We start from the raw sequence: 17,345 nt of genomic DNA, 5'->3' as shown, positions 1-17,345 counted from the left end.
AAATCAAAAAGCTCAACAAATGGGTACCACACAATTTGAATGAAAATCAGAAAATGCATAGATATGGAATTTGCTCAACGTTTCTTCTCTGTAACCAGACCGATCGATTTCTCTACTGTATTGTGACTTGTAATGAAAAGTGGATTCTATACAATAATAAAAAATGTTCTTCACAGTGGTTGGACTAAAATGAAGCACCAGAAACCTTCCCTAAACACCTAAGCTTTTCAAAAAGGTCATGGTGACTGTTTGGTGGTGTACTGCTGGACTCATCCACTATAACTTCTTAAAACCCAGAAAAGCATTACTGCAGAAACATATTGTCATGAAACTGCCAAAATAAATGAAAAACTGCTACTTCTCCATCCCAGACTGGTCAAGAGAAGAGGGCCAAACATTCTTCATGACAATGCTTGACCACATGTTTCACTAATGACACTCCAAAAGTTGTGGGAACTTGGCTACGAAGTTCTTCCCCATCCAGCTTATTTCCCAGACCTTTCTCCTGCCAACTATCACTTTTGCAAGCATCTTGCCTTCATGAGGCCCAACACTCAAAAGGAGCTTTTCATGTGCCACCAGCATCGGCCACTTTGCCTCTGTGAGGACTAATGCTTGAAAGACGCTTTTTACATGTCACCAGCACAGGTGCCAGTTATGTGACACCAGCATCGGCCACGACTACAATTTCACTTGGCTTGATACAATTCACTTGGCCTGAGGTCTTCTCAGGCACAGCATATTGCCAAAGGTCTCGGTCTCTAGTCACTGTCTCTGTGAGGCCCAAAGTTTGAAGATCATGCTTTACCACCTCATCCCATGTCTTCCTGGGTCTAACTCATACACAGGTTCCCTCCACAGTAAAAGATCAGCACTTTGTTACACAACTGTCCTCATCCATACGCATCACATGACCATACCAGTGCAGGTGTCTCTCTTGCATATCACATTTGATTCCTTTCATGCCTAACTTTTCTCTCAAGATGCTCACACCCTGTCGAACATGAACACTGAAACTGCACATCCAGTGAAGCATACTAGTTTCATTTCTTTCAAGCCTACGCATGTCATTGGCTGTCACAGCCAATGTTTCATTGTTGTGTAGCATAAGCATAGCTGTTCACACAGTCATCATACAATCTGCCTTTCACTCTGAGAGAGAGGCCCTTTGTTGCCAGCAAAGGTAGGAGCTCTCTGAACTTTGCCCACCCTATTCTTATTCTCACAGCTATGCTCTCAGAGCATTTTTTTTTTACTTGTTTCAGTCATTTGACTGCGGCCATGCTGGAGCACCGCCTTTAGTCAAGCAAATTGACCCCAGGACTTATTATTTGTAAGCCTAGTACTTATTCTATCGGTCTCTTTTGCCGAACCGCTAAGTTACGAGGATGTAAACACACCAACATCGGTTGTCAAGCGATGTTGGGGAACAAACACAGACACACAAACATATACACACACATACATACATATATATATATTATATATATATATATATATATACACACACATATATACAACAGGCTTCTTTCAGTTTCCATCTACCAAATTCACTCACAAGGCTTTGGTCGGCCCAAGGCTATAGTAGAAGATGCTTGCCCAAGGTGCCATGCAGTGGGACTGAACCCAGAACCATGTGGTTGGTAAGCAAGCTACTTACCACACAGCCACTCGTCCATATATATATATATATATATATATATGTATGTATATGCATGTGTGTGTGTGTGTGTGTGAAAGTGTTTGAGTCTCTTTGTCTTGACATTGCCTGCTAGATGTAAATGTAAGTCACTGTCATACAAGCAGTGTCACTTGTCTCCAATATTCTGCAAGAACATGTCTGACCATGATGAAATATTACCTTGCTTTGAAACAGCTGAGAATTGGTGACAGGAAGGACATCCGGGCATAGAAAATCTGCTTCAACTAATTCTGTCTGACCCATGCAAGCATGGAAAAGTGAATGTTAAATACACTCTTACACACATCTAACACAAGGATCTGCTGAGTGACCACTTTTACATTTCTGATAGACAAAGCAAGCAACAATAATGTGTGTGTGTATGTATATGTATATATATACATTATAACCCATGCTAGCATGGAAAGCGGACGTTAAACGATGATGATGATATATATGTATATCTAAGAGCGTGTTCTGCCTCATCTTCGAAACGCCTAGTTTAGAATAGAGGCAACTGATGAAGGAAAAGTTCCATATGTGGCTTGTCTGTTTTCCTATGTGTTCATTCTGTTGTCTGTAAAAAAAGTTCGTTTTTTGTACTTTGTTTATGTTCCCATTCCTTTTTTGTCTATGTTTTTTTGACGTCTTGTACCTGGATATACATCTATATATACATGTAGATGTAGGTATGTACATACATGTATGTATATATGCATATGCTCACATATCATTTGTATTATTATTATTATTATTATTACATATATATATATATATATATATATATTGTGTTGAGTCAAAAGTTTTGCAATATTATGGTAACTTGTTTGCTATGTCCAGTTACAACAAAAGCAACCTAGCATTCAAAGTGGAGGTCATTGTGTTACACCATCTGAAGCCACCTTTCTGCCAGTTCTCTGATCCTATACTGAAACTTCCACTCCTCTTGGTTGATGAGTTCCAGGAACTTGAGGCAATCGAACTGATGCCACACTCAGCATCTAGTTCAGATCTAGCTTCCTTAGATTATTACTTGTTCCAATCCAGGGTTCACTTCCTGTGATAGCAATTGTTCATCAACCAAGAGTAGGTGGAAGCTTCAATGAAGGAGTTCTTCATCTCAAAGCACAAGAACTGGTCTCAGTATGGAATCAAAGAACTGGCAAAAAAGATGGCTTCGAACAGTGTAACATGATGGCCTCTACTTTGAAAGCCAGGCTGCTTTTGTTATAACTTGATGAATAAAGCAAATAAGTTACCAAAATATTGCAAAACTTTTGACTCAGTATATATATATAATGGAGAGAAAGAAAAAGAAAGAGAGAGAGAGAGTATGTCTTTTTCAGAGATATTGTATATAGACAACGCAACTATATTCATGGTTTATTTTTTTTATCCATATTTTTCTTCACATTTTTGCTTGAGTTTCTCGCAGTTTTATCTGGAATCCATCATCAAGATTTCTAGACCTTCATAGTCTTTAGCACTGATGCATCACTGATTAACTTAAGCTATGTTCTTGATAATATCTGTTAATTACCCAACAAGTCCTTTTTAAACTGCAGTTGGGATTTGTAGAGTTTTAGGACCACAGAGAACATAGGCAGACTAAATGGTATCACTATAACATGAAACATGGTGGTAAGACAACAGCATGTAACTAAGTTGAAGTGTGTGGCTTGTTCTTAATTTTGGTGATACTATTTACTTTTTATTTTAAAAGTTTTTAGCCCAAAATTGGGTAACACAATTTTTCTCCTTCGATAACAACTGTTATTTCTTATTTGCTTATCCTTAGAAAGTATGAAAAATGGCTAATATTTCCTTCAAACTTTGCTTTTGTTACATTTATTCAAACCCAAAAGAATCCCTCTCAACACATGGCAATGATGTTCCTACACTACTCACGCTCATGATCAGAAATGCACATACTGTCAGCCACCAAAGGACATGCTCAAGTAGTTAACATCAAGCAACTGACTAGCAAATTCTGTGAAATTGAGCAGAATATTTGCTATAGCGATATTTCTGCTTCAGCAACTCAGCACTGAATCTATCTGAAATGTAATGGAAAATAGGTCAATTTTAAAACATTGACGTTCACATCACAAAAGCAAAGTTTGAAGGAAATAGTAGTGATTTCTTTTGATTTCTAGATAGAAACAAATAGGAAATAACACTTACTGACCAGAGACCAAAGTAAAAATTGAAATTTTGTTACGCAGTGTTATTAAACATCGTACACTATCATTTAAACTTAGATGTGATTGTTTGTAAATTCATGTTATGATGTTTTAATGTTATATTACTACAGTATTCAGTGCCCCTCATTTAATACCCGTAATATGAAACAACTCCCTTAGTTCAGTCTTTTTTCAATGGGGTACCACAGCAAGAATTGTACAAATTTTATAACAACATCAACTTATAACAGAATGGAAACATTAGTAAAATACATTGAAAAAAAAATAAAAACTTCTAGAGTTACCTAGATATGTCACAGATTAAAATAACTGATCTAGGAGTGTATTAGTTGAAAAATGATTTATAACCATAATCATAACAGGAAGACCTAAACCATAAGCATAAATGGAATACCTTAACCATTCTGCTATCACAGCTCAGTACCAATGGTACAAAGTGACATTAAAATGGTTACTGGTTTGTTTGAGTTTTTTTTTGTTTTTTTTCTTTTTGAAATTTAAAAATCAAACAACAAGTTAATTAAACAATAAATTATATTTGTAAAGAAAATTTCTCATTTTTCATCCTTTAGACATTGGTAACAATAGACTGAAAATTCTTTAAAAAAAAGGGATGGGGGGGAGGATAAATAAAAAAATTATTTTTTGTTTTTTTGGAGTGGATTACTCAACTGTATGAGTTTGGCTGGGTTTGCAAATTTTCAATATTTGCAAGAGGTGTTGTTGTTAAGGTTGTATTTTTGTTCCCATTTTAAACTTATTTTTTGATAATTAGGAACCTGCATCTTAGCATCAATTCTTTGACCATGAAATCTAGTTGACTGATACTCGTGCAGTTATGCAATAGCAGTGCACCTCGCTTAACAGAAACAAACAATATAGTGCTACTGATAAAGGCCTGAAATAATCTGATCTTTCAATTCCAAAGTGAGCACCACACTTCTATTCAAATATGAAATCATATATTTTCTGCAAGTGCTATCTTCTGAGGACAGGTTTAATAATTATCATTATGCGAAATGTATCATGATTCTGCCCTGTCATGTATTTGGAATCTGAGCCATTAAGGTCCATATATGGTAAAATATAGTCAATGTTGTGGACTAAACAATGTTCATCAAAGAAACAAATTTTGGAAGTTGTCCTCTTTATGTATTCAACCCCATCTTTCATTCCTGCAGTAAGGACTGTAATGTGGACGTGACGCTCTATTTTGGACATTGCTTTTACAGAAAGACGCACAGTTTTATAAGCACAAGATTCAATTTCAAAGTTCTGCTGCAACCCAATCATCATACAGCTGCCAAATAGTACACCCTTTGGATAAAGATCAACATGCCAGTCAAAGCAGCAGTTTTCATCAGCATCTGAACTGCTGATTGGTGTAGAAAAGAAAGCAGCACGGACATCATATTCTCCCAAGTCATGATAATTCTCAATCATGAGTTCAGTGCTCCAAATATCACTGGTGTAGTTACGAGCTTCATATTGCAGACTTTCACCACTGACACTGTCAAGGATAAATCGATCATTTCCTTTTGCAGAATGAAATTTTATGGCATGGTTTATTTTTTCATCAATGACAGCTTTGAATCTTTGAATGAATTTGTCCTGCTTCATTGCTAGAAGCTGTGAAAGGCGAATGAGTGGAAAACGAATGTACGGTATAGTTTGAAGCACCAATTGTTTTACAGATTCCTCATTATGGCCAGTTTTTTCTGACTGTAAGAGGATCCATTTCTTAAGTCCAAGAAACAGTGTATGTTCATCATGGATGATCAGGTCAGAACTCTTCAGAAAGGTCACAAGAAAATCTACAGACATTGCTGAAAAATCTGGAGCTGAAATAATTTTTTGAAAATTCATAGAAATAAACTGCAAACAAGATTTTTCAACTTCTTTGTGGCCACACATGACTGAATACTGGAGCCAAGATACTGCAGAAGTTGAAGATCCAGTCATCATACAGTGATTGCACATGAAATCTACACAGACTTCAGTTAAGTCCGTAATACCATATTTGTCTGCCAAGGTAAGAACTGGTAATACAGACTCATGAGTTAAATGGATGGTACCTGTATAAATATATTTCATGAAGTCCTGAAACACTTGGATGCACTCTGGCTCTTCTTTGAGAACGATACGGTCTTTATAGGATTCTGGCCATTGAGGATTGGTCAGCATAGTCTTGAAAACATCACTACACATGCTGAGAATGAGTTTGTGTACAAGGAAGACTTTCTTGCCAACCACCAGTTGTACATCACTGAGTTCAGGGTCAGAATACAAAGAGAACAAACGATGCAGCATGATGCGGAAGTTGTCCACATGTTGACCAGTGTCCAACCCAAACCAAGTTTTCTTGGTAGGTGGAGCCCCTTCAATATAGTCTTTGCAACAAGCACAGCACTCCTTGACACACTGACCAAGTACATGAGATCTTTTCCAATCAGCCAATGCTGCAAAGAGAAAAAAATATTTGCATAATTTGTAAAGAAAAATTTTTTTTTAATGAATAAAAAACTTGGTTAATCTACATCAGCTAAAAATATTAAGTACATCAGAGTGTAAAATACTATAGACATAAGACTGAAACAAAAATTACATATAACAGATCTAAGGGTCCACATTTAACTAATCAGATCAACAAACTCTGAAGGGACAGGTGTACTTCAACAAGTCACACATGAACAACAACCACAAGCCACAGTCCACAACAACTACAAAAACAACTACAGCTACCACATATAACAACAACTAGACATATCGAATACAAAAACAATTACAGGGAACACATACAATAAGAAGAGCCTAAATGGTCATCTAACCTGCTACCAAATCTTTCTCAAACCAACCCCAATCCTGCTGTCTTTAAAAATAAAAGAAGCATTGAAAAATGAAGTCCTAGATACACTGTTTGAAAAGAAGAAGACAAAACACCACAGGATGGTGGCTTAGCTGGCCGAACCTTTGAAATCACGGTCAACAACATTCTTGTATAAGATTAACACTGACACACACACACACACATATATATATATACATATACACATAATATAAACATATATATATACACATAAATATAAACATATATATATATACATATATATATACATATATATACACACACATGTATATATATGTATGGTTATAAATGATGGGCTTTGAGAAGAAAAAATTTCTAAACAATGTCATCTTATAAAATGCTTAGGTATAAGCAGTTACAACACTAAAATTTCATGTCATAAAACCTTATCATAATTCATAAGTTTCCTGTCAGTATTCATTCAAATAACAACTAATCATAAAATGTTAATTTCTTTTATGTCTATACAGTTATTTTCCTGTCCAAAGCATTTTCATAAACATCCATCTGTGTTTTAGTCCTTGTTTCATCCATGTGTGTTTTAGCTCTTGTTTCTTTGCCTAAGTCCCAAGTTAATCTGGTGGTTGAAAAAACAAAATTGGGAATGTCTATCATATATGATGCATGGATACCAGAGAAATATATCCTGTGTATCATGTGATACACAGGCAGAGATCTAAGCCTCATTCTAATATCATTTCAAAAACTAATTATATGCAAATCACACATTTTAACAACTACTTTCCTTAATCTTCCACATTTGGATTCTCTTCCAACGTTTCAAATCTATTCTGTTGCTTCATGCCCAGTAAAATTTATTATTTTAATAATGCAAGCAAAATCTTTAATTTCAATAATTCCAAGCAAATTTTATGTCAAGAATACAAGGGAAATAACTCTAAAACACCATTAAAATTACTTTTATTTGCCTTTTTTAACCCTACCAGCCATATGCAACCCAAATATTTTTATCTGTTTTACATTCAAACCAACCAGATCTGGTCTCTCACACCTGCACTATAATGTCATTCTAAAAACAAACAATCACATCACTGAAATCTCAAAGCTACTAGAATTTGCATGATGCAAAACAATGTGAATAAATAAGCATTACATTTGACAGTGTAGTTTGAATGCTAAATGGGTTTAAAACCTTTATTTGAAAGTCATTATCACTTCAAAAAATAATCTCTTTTCTTCATAAGTCAAGCAGAATTATTGTTAATTAAAAGATATTTATTAGCATGATTGCATAGTGTTAATACCTTGAAGAATTAACTCATTCTTAATCTGGAAAAAAAATCTTTTCTTCCCACACAAACATAGAACTGCATTGCAAATGTGAAATAACCAAGTAATCCCAAACTCATATAGACTTGGGCAAAAAAGCAGATGAATTTTGACAAACTATCACTTTTAATAAGTTTAATAAATCAATATGTATGTTGGTAGAATCAATACTTAAAGATCAGCCCTGTTATGTCAGACTCTTTTGGTTCTTTGTTATTTGTTTCTACTTTAGCCCTTTTTCATTGCTGTTTTTGCCAAACAATTACCATTAAGTAGGAAAATTTCATGATTTCAACAGTAACAGTTTTGCTATATAATATATACTTGGTTACAATTCAGCTGCTTTGCACTGTAAGCTCTGATATAACATTTAAATTTTTTTTATAAGCTGCATAGCTAATTTTAACACAATCTCTTTTGGGAAATGATAAAATATTAAATTAAGAAATTCCCTCATATTTTGCATAAGTAGGACTGGTTAGAAATGGTGTCAGAGAGAAGTAAATATGATGGTGACATATTGCCAGAAAATATCCTAAGGGTAACATGTCCAAGAAGATGAAGAGAAAAGAGCACAAAAACAAAAGAATTAAGAAGGATGGGCAAGGTCACCAAGTTCTAGGGGTAGAGTGAGAGATGAATATAAAAACAGGGTGGAGGTGCTCAGATGTATAAAAATAAATGTAATGAGTGGTGAACTGGAGTGGAGGTAGTCAATGGGAAATATGAGTCAAGAAATGGTAAGAATGATGCTTGGATGTCACTTGGGAGTAGCTCAGAGAGTGACTGGCAATACAGAAATGGTGATATGATACAGGAAGCAGTAACAGGTTTTGAGTTCATTTCTTAGAGTGACAGAATAATGAAGTAGATAGGAGGGTGATGTAGGGATAAGCAATACAGAGGAAAAGGGTGGAGTTGGAAGAATGTGAACAAAAGTGAGAGATGGATAAAACAAAAGCAGAGAGTAGTTGATAGATAACATGAAGTTGGTTGTCAATATCAAATGACTTGTTGGAGAAACCCAGTTCTCTGGGTAATGAGGAGGGGAAATAAGAGGCAGCTGCTAACTTGGCAGGTAGATTTGGTGATGACCCTAGTTGTATACATATAGTGTACAATACAAATATGCAGATTATATATTATACGCTGTATATGTATACACACGCGCGCGCATGCCACAATCATCATCATCATCATCATCTACAATTACTTTAGCAAAGTGTTTGTTCTTGGGAAATAATGCACATCCCAAGTTTTAAAGCTTAGAGATCTGGAAAACAGATGGTATTTATTACACACAAATAAATAGCATAATGTACAAACGTATTCAGAAGTTGCTAAAATCTATAAAACACCTGTTGTAATTTATGCTATTTTTCCAGCACTTTTCCTCAAGTTACTTGACAGCCGTATGAAGAATGTTCGCAGTAAAACATATCTCATTCCAATTCACACACACACACACAGCGCGCGCGCGATATTGGCTGAATAAATAGGAGAGTTAATACGTCCGCCCAGAGTAGACGATTCACTTCGTCGCTACTCTTTCTGTCAGGGAAATGATCAGCTTCGACGAAAATAAGATACACTTATATCCATGCACACATATTACGACGTAATAAAACATGAGGGGGGAAAAAATATAACTCGTTGAGAGTTATCTCCTCCTGAAACAAGAAGCAGCTGGCAAGAAGAAAGAAAGGGGGAGATTATGATTATATCAGCAAGCGACTGAGTAGATATAATTAACATGCATTTATCTGAAGGGAAGAGAAAGCAGGGAAAACCAGATTGAAATGGTAGAAAATGGAATTATGTGCGTGCGCGTTAACCGTGTGAGTGTTAGTGGAGGAAGGAGGCGAATTTGTTCACGTGTCTTTTAACAGTTGTAGAGCAAGCGGAGTGTGGGGGACGCAAAAAAGACACGCTACAAACTTTGACTAGCACTATGTAGATACATATTTACACACTTGTACACTGACTATAGACATAAAAAACGGTGTGTTTACGTGTATATATATATACATCTGTGTGTGTGTATATACATATATGTACAGACACACACGTATCTATCTATCTATCTATCTAGATAGATAGATAGATAGATAAATATATACATAGATAGATAGATAGATTCTTTTACTTGTTTCAGACATTTGACTGCGGCCATGCTGGAGCACCGCCTTAAGGGGTTATAGTCGAAGAAGAAATCGCCCCCAGCACTTATTCTTTGTAAACCTAGTGCTTATTCTATCGGTTTGTTTCGCTGAACCACTACGGGAACATAAACACACCGGCATCGGATGTCAAGCGATGACGAACACACACATATGACAGACTTCTTTCAGTCACCGTCAACCAAATCCACCCACAAGGCTTTGGTCAACCCGAAGCTGTAGAAGAAGCCACTTGCCTAGAGTACCACACAGTCACGCCTCTCTCTCTCTCTCTCTCTCTCTCTCTCTCTCTCTCTCTATATATATATATATATATATATATATATATATATATATATATATATATATATATATATATATATACATACATATACATATACATAAATATATATATATATATACATAAATATATATATATATACATATATATATATATATATACATATATATATATACATAAATATATATATATATACATATATATATATATATATACATATATATATATATATATATACATATATATATATATATATACATATATATATATATATATATATATATATATATATATATATATATATATATATATATATATATATATATATATCCCCCCAGAGTGATTTTGTGGTTAGATGTTTGCTCCCCAACCACATAGTTCCACGTTCAGACCACTGCAAGTCACTTTGGTCAAACGTCTGCTATTATAGCCTTTGGTAGACATCATTCATATATATCGTTTAACTGTTTAAGGCATTAGACTGCAGTCACGCAGGGGCACTGCATTGAAGAATTTTAATATACATACATACATATATATATATATTTTTTTTTATTATATGTATTTATTTTCTCCTAATTAATAAATAACTTGGACAAAATAAATTGGTTAATAGATACCAGGGTAGCAAAGATCACAAAATAACTGTGGTGTAACTCCTGTTTATGAGGTAGAAACTCCTTGATATTTTGGGTACTTGAGTATATATAAATTTAATGAATGGAATAAAACGCATACTTTTATTCCAGTATGCAGTTAAAATATGCGTTTTACTCCATTCATTAAATTTATATATATATATATATATATATATATATATACATATATATACATACAACTGGTACATATTTTATCGACCCCAAAATGACGAAAGGCAAAGTGGACCTTGGCAGAATTTGAACTCAGAACGTGAAGACAGATGAAATACTGCTAAGCACTTTGTCTGACATACTAACATAAGAATTCTGCCAACTCACCACCACCATAGAGGTAATACTAATATTCCAACACAAGAATACAGTTAACATTCAACACAATTCACAACTGCAAATCAGATAATGTAAAACTCTAATATTCTAACAGTCAAGTTATAGAGGCAAAACTCTGTATTAATATATAACGTAAGGCATTAGAAAGGGCATCTAGCCAGAGAAACCATGCCACAACAGACAGTTCTAGTTTGGACAGCTTCCTGCTAGCCAGCTCCATGTCAAACCATTCAACCCATGCTAGCATAGAAAGCGGACATTAAACAATGGTGATGATGATGATAATGAACATCTACTATAAACAGATTGTTACTGAAACCAAAACCACTTCACAACACAAAGATGAGGTTGAGATAACCGGGAAATGATAAAGATAATTTTGGGGAATATTGTTTCATGCAATGGGATTATCAAACCCCCCACATGGACACACACACACACACACACACACACACACACACACACACAGTCACAGACATACACCTATACACATACATAGAAATATTATTATCATTATTACAATTTAGATAAATGTACATATACATGTGACATCTTTATAATATATATATATATATATATACACACACACATATATATACGTACATATATATATATATATATATGTATACACACACACATATATATATATATACACATATATATATATACATACACACATATATACACACATATACATATATATACATACATATATATATATATATATATATAAGTTTGAAAGAGAGGTTATATACCCACAGCCATTGTGTCTGATGAATTGTTTATAAAGCTAAGTGTTTTATGGATGCAAAACCATTGGTAGACAGAAACTGAAAGCCCATTGTGTGTGTGTGTATATATATATATATATATATATATATATATATATGTATATATATATATATATATATATGTATGTATGTGTGTGTGTGTGTATGTATGTATATATTTGTATGTGTGTCTGTTTGTCACCCCACCATCGATTGACAACCGATGTTGATGTGTTTACATCCCTGTAATTTAGTTGTTTGACAAAAGAAACCAATAGAATAAGTCCTAGGCTTACAAAGAATAAGTGGGGTCGATTTCTTCGACTAAAGAGCGGTGCTCTAGCATGGCCGCAGTCAAATGACTGAAACAAGTAAAGGAATAAAAGAATATATATATATATATATATATATATGTATATATATATATAAAGGGAGAGAATTGGGAAAAAGGACTGGAAAGATGGGTGGGTAAGTAAGTTTGTGAGAGTATGAAAAGAGGATAACAGATGGTTAGAAATGGGGATAGAGCTAGATAAAATGAATGGGGCACATGTGTGGAGGCATGGTCAATAGTGAATATCAGTTAGGCTATAAAGTGAAGGAAATAAGAGTGGGTGAGGAGGAGGAGGAAGTGATATGGACAGTAATATGAATACTATGTGGAGTGCAGTTGGGGGGGGGGGGGATAAATAGTATCATTTACAGCAGCTGAGTGAGTAGTGCCATAGTTAGAAAAGTGATGAAGGGATTGGTGTTGAGAGATGAATCATGGAGGAATGCTTAACAGAATCTTATTTTTGCTGAGATGCACAAGTCTTCTCAAACACAGCACATTGCCAATCACTTTGGTCATTTGTAGTCTCTTTGAAGCTCAACATCTTGAGGTCGGTTTTCACTACTTCATCCTACACCTTCCTGGGTCTCATTCTTCCACAGGTTCTGTCCATGTTTAGTGATAGGCACTTCTTTATGCAGTTGTATTTATCCCTCTTAATCACATGACCATATCAGTGCAGTCTTCTCTTTTGCATACCATATCTGATGTCTCTTATGCCAAATTTTTTTGCAACACATTTTTCACTTTGTTGCACATTCAACAAAGGATACCAGCTTCATTCTTTTCAAGCTTTCACATATCCTCTGCATCCATGGCCCATGTCTCACAACCACATAACATCACAGTTAATACTCAAGCATTATACAATCTTTTGTTATCAACAGAGGTTACAGCTCTCCAAACATTCTCCAGTAGATTCTTATTCTAGCAACTATACTTTCAGAACATCCCCCTCCACTGTTAATTAGGTCTCCTTAGGTAACAAAAACTATCTACTACCTCTAAGGATCCTCCTAAGCATTTGAGAAAGTATATTTCTTGTGTGTTCTTAGTTTTTATTGCTCCTATGCATCTGCCACAAAGTCAACTTTCTATATTAACCTTGTGATTGCCCCACCCCTTTTATGTGTCTATAGTTTGCACTGGGTATACTATGGAATTTCTACTTACACCTTTTCCATATCGAACAGGCCTATGATGCTACCACACCAGTCCTTGGGTGTGATAACTTCCTGTACAACTTCCCTAATAGGAAAAACAGGACACTGAGAACAGCAAAGAAACAGCTATAGTAAAAGAGTAAGTAGAAATTCCAGATAGTGGATCCTATATAACCAATGGATGTACAGGAGACATGTAGTAGATGTATGAGAGTAGTGAGCCCTCAGACCACAAGCTAAACAATTTCCTTGTAATACTCTATAGAAGTAGTTGATAGCTTCTGTTCTCTAGATGACCAAATAGCAGTAGAGGAGGATGTACTGAAAGCATAATAGAGGGATGCTGAGTTGGAGAGGACACATCCAAACCACACAAGCATAGACATTAAAAAAGATAATTATGATATATACACAAATTTATGTATATAAACATATCCATGCATATATATTCATATGCAGGCAAATCAAGCAGAGACAACAGTGTTGAGAAGACTCTTTAGTCATGCCAAGAGTAAGACAACCTATATAGTGCTGGTGTCATGAAGAATGCATCTAGTAGAGTCTGTAAGCTGGTTTGGTGTTAGCAAGGGTATCCAGCTATAGAAAGCATGCTGAAATAAAGAGATTAACTTTCTAGCATTCAAATCAGCCACATCCTACTAAAATATTCTAATTATTTTGTATTCAAACTGACCAGACCTGGCCTCTCACCCCAACCCTACAACATCATTCATCATCATCATTTAACGTCCATTTTTTCCTGCTGGCATGGGTTGGACAGTTTGATTGAAAACTGGTAATCTGGGGAGCAGCACCAGGTTCTAGTCTGACTTGGCATGGTTTCTACAGCTGGATGCCTTTCCTAACTCCAACCACTCCAAGAGTGTAGTGGGTGTTTTTTATGTGCCACTGGTACAGGTGCCAGTTACAAAACACCAGCATCGACCACAACTGCAATCTCACTTGGCTTGACAGGTCTTCTCAAGCACAGTATATTGCCAAAAGTCTTGGTCAATTGTCACTGCCTCCGTGAAGCCCAAAGTTCAAAAAGTGGGTTTTCCGTATGCATGCGACTCGAACACACACCTCTTTGTTTTCGTGACAAGTTTGCTATAATTTACACACCAACATACCTACTAAATTAATAGTTAGCTCATCGAAATCTCAAAGCTACAAAATAATGCATGATTACTTCAAAACAATGTGAATAAATAAGTATTACTTTTGACAGAATAATGTGAACTCTAAAGGGTTAAACCAAAACAATGTTCTCCACTCCATCAGATCCTGCTGAACCATCCAAGTAATGCTAGCTTAGAGGGTTAACATAAAAATTATGATTATCATTTCACAGTGATGTGGTTTCAGGTTCAGTCCCACTGTGCAGCACCTTGAACTCAACAACAACTGGGCTTTACGAGTGAATTTGGTAGGCAGAAACTATATGGAAAGGCGGCCAGCTGCCAGAAACGTTAGCGCGCCGGGCAAAATGCTTGGCGGTATTTCGTCTGCCATTAAGTCCTGAATTCAAATTCCGCCAAGGTTGACTTTGCCTTTCATCTTTTCGGGGCCGATAAATTAAGTACCAGTTATGCACTGGGGTTGATGTAATCGACTTAATCCCTTTGTCTGTCCTTGTTTGTCCCCTCTATGTTTAGCTCCTTGTGGGCAATAAAGAAATAGGAAACTATATGGAAACTTGTATATGTATATATGCGCATGTGTATATGTCTGTATTTTTTTACCCACACTGCTTGAATCTAGTGTTAGCTTGTTTACATTCCGGTAACTTAGCTCAGCAAAAGAGGTCAACAATTATGAATACAAGTGGCCAAATTAGGGGTTCCTCTGAAGAATCTCTACAGTTATGTTATTCAGCAGGTTGTTTAGCTCACAGATCAGGGACTCCTTCCAGGGTGAGCCCCTACTTCTCTACATTAAGAGTCGCAGCTCCAGTATTCTCTCTCTCTCTCTCTCTCTTTTTCTCTTTTACTTGTTTCAGTATTTCACTGCGGCCATGCTGGAGCACCGCCTTTAGTCAAGCAAATCGACCCCAGGACTTATTCTTTGTAAGCCTAGTACTTATTCTATCAGTTCTCTTTTGCCGAACCGCTAAGTTACGTGGACATAAACACACCAGCATCGGTTGTCAAGCGATGTTGGGGAGACAAACACAGACACACAAACATATATATACAGATACATATATACGACGGGCGTCTTTCAGTTTCCGTCTACCAAATCCACTCACAAGGCTTTGGTTGGCCCAAGGCTATAGTAGAAGACACTTGCCCAAGGTGCCATGCAGTGAGACTGAACCCGGAACCATGTGGTTGGTAAGCAAGCTACTTACCACACAGTCACTCCCACGCCTATTATAGACATGTGATTAGAATGTCACAGAAAAAAATTGCAAACTGGATTCAAGCTGAGCCAACTGGCAAGGGACCTCGGAGTCGATCAAAACGAGATGGTTGGATAATATCCAGTCTCAGTAACGTTTGAGAATCCAGCTGGAAAGTGTAATGACTGTTGCTCATGATACGACCTTATGGAAGTGCAGGCATGGCTGTGTGGTTAGGAAGCTTGCTTTCCAGCTACATGGTTTTGGGTTCAGTCCTACGGTGTGGCAAGTGTCTTCTGCTATAGCCTTAGGCCGACTGAAGCTTTGTATTTAAATTTGGTAGGCGGAAGTTACTACTGTGTGTATATGTGTGTGTAAGTACTTTGTGCCTCCTAACAGAGAGGGAAGCAAAACAAGAGGACTTTATTCACATGACCCTCCCAGGAATAGTGGGCAGAGAAGATAAATGGATGGATGTTTCATAATTTTATCACAACCGTAGATCACAATGTGTAACATTGCACTAAGTGAGGTTACCAAAAATTAATAAATGCTTTTGGCAATATTTAGCACTTTCATTTGTGTTCAGATCATTGTTAGAAATAGCCTATAGGGCTCATATTTCTGTTTATGCTATGTTAATGACCACATTTAGCAGTTTCGTTCAGCACTGCATTTTTAGGAACATATCTAGATGACTAACCTAAGAATTATTGTGTTATATCATATACTATATTACATTATATTTTTATTTTATATATATTTATTGTATATTATATATATTTATTAATTATATATTATATTTCTATAAATATTTATTTTGTGAGCGAGCGAGCGAGAGAGAGAGAGAGAGAGAGAGAGAGAGAGAGAGAGAGAGAGAGAGTGTGTGTGTGTGTGTGTGTGTGTGTGTGTGTGTGTGTGTGCCGTGCCTACACAATTTCCCAAAATTCCAAATTAGCTTATGTTATTGGAGTTGTGTCTCTTGTTTCCTTTTTCTCTCTTTAGTTTTAAACACTCTTCAGGGAGTTTTATCTTCTAAATGCGAGTATAATCTTAGTTACGAAGTTCTTCAACTCGTTATTTTACTTATATGAGACCTTACGGTACTGATGATATAACAACATAATGCAAGAGGACCACCAGCAGTTTATTAGCTAAGATTTGATGATCCACGACGTGTTTCGTAAGATCAAAAAAAGTCGGCGATTCTTCTTTACATTAAAGACAACCTTACGAGCAAAATC

General features: G+C 35.8%; 2 protein-coding genes across 4 annotated transcripts in view; one reads left to right on the top strand and one right to left on the bottom strand.

The window, feature by feature from the left end:
* The window catches only part of LOC106876501 (uncharacterized), an 89,865-nt gene that overhangs the window by 43,547 nt on the left and 28,973 nt on the right, over positions 1–17,345 (top strand). The gene's annotated exons all lie outside the window — the stretch shown is intronic.
* LOC106876504 (BTB/POZ domain-containing protein 17) overlaps positions 4,402–17,345 on the bottom strand; it is a 14,314-nt gene continuing 1,370 nt past the window's right edge. For 2 of the 3 annotated variants that reach the window (XM_052975085.2, XM_014925068.3), the window contains exon 2: positions 4,402–6,344. In XM_052975085.2, the coding sequence (XP_052831045.1) occupies positions 4,864–6,195 (1,332 nt within the window). In that variant the 5' untranslated portion in view covers positions 6,196–6,344 and the 3' untranslated portion in view covers positions 4,402–4,863. Of the gene's footprint in view, positions 6,345–9,399; positions 9,675–17,345 lie in introns of those variants that run through there. The other variant, XM_014925069.3, reaches the window with a different exon arrangement.

This window comes from Octopus bimaculoides, chromosome 20, assembly GCF_046866305.1.
Source record: "Octopus bimaculoides isolate indiv1 chromosome 20, ASM4686630v1, whole genome shotgun sequence".
Taxonomy (NCBI): Eukaryota; Metazoa; Mollusca; class Cephalopoda; order Octopoda; family Octopodidae; genus Octopus; species Octopus bimaculoides.
Note: the sequence above shows the minus strand (reverse complement) of the source record. Positions and strands in the feature narration are given on the sequence as shown.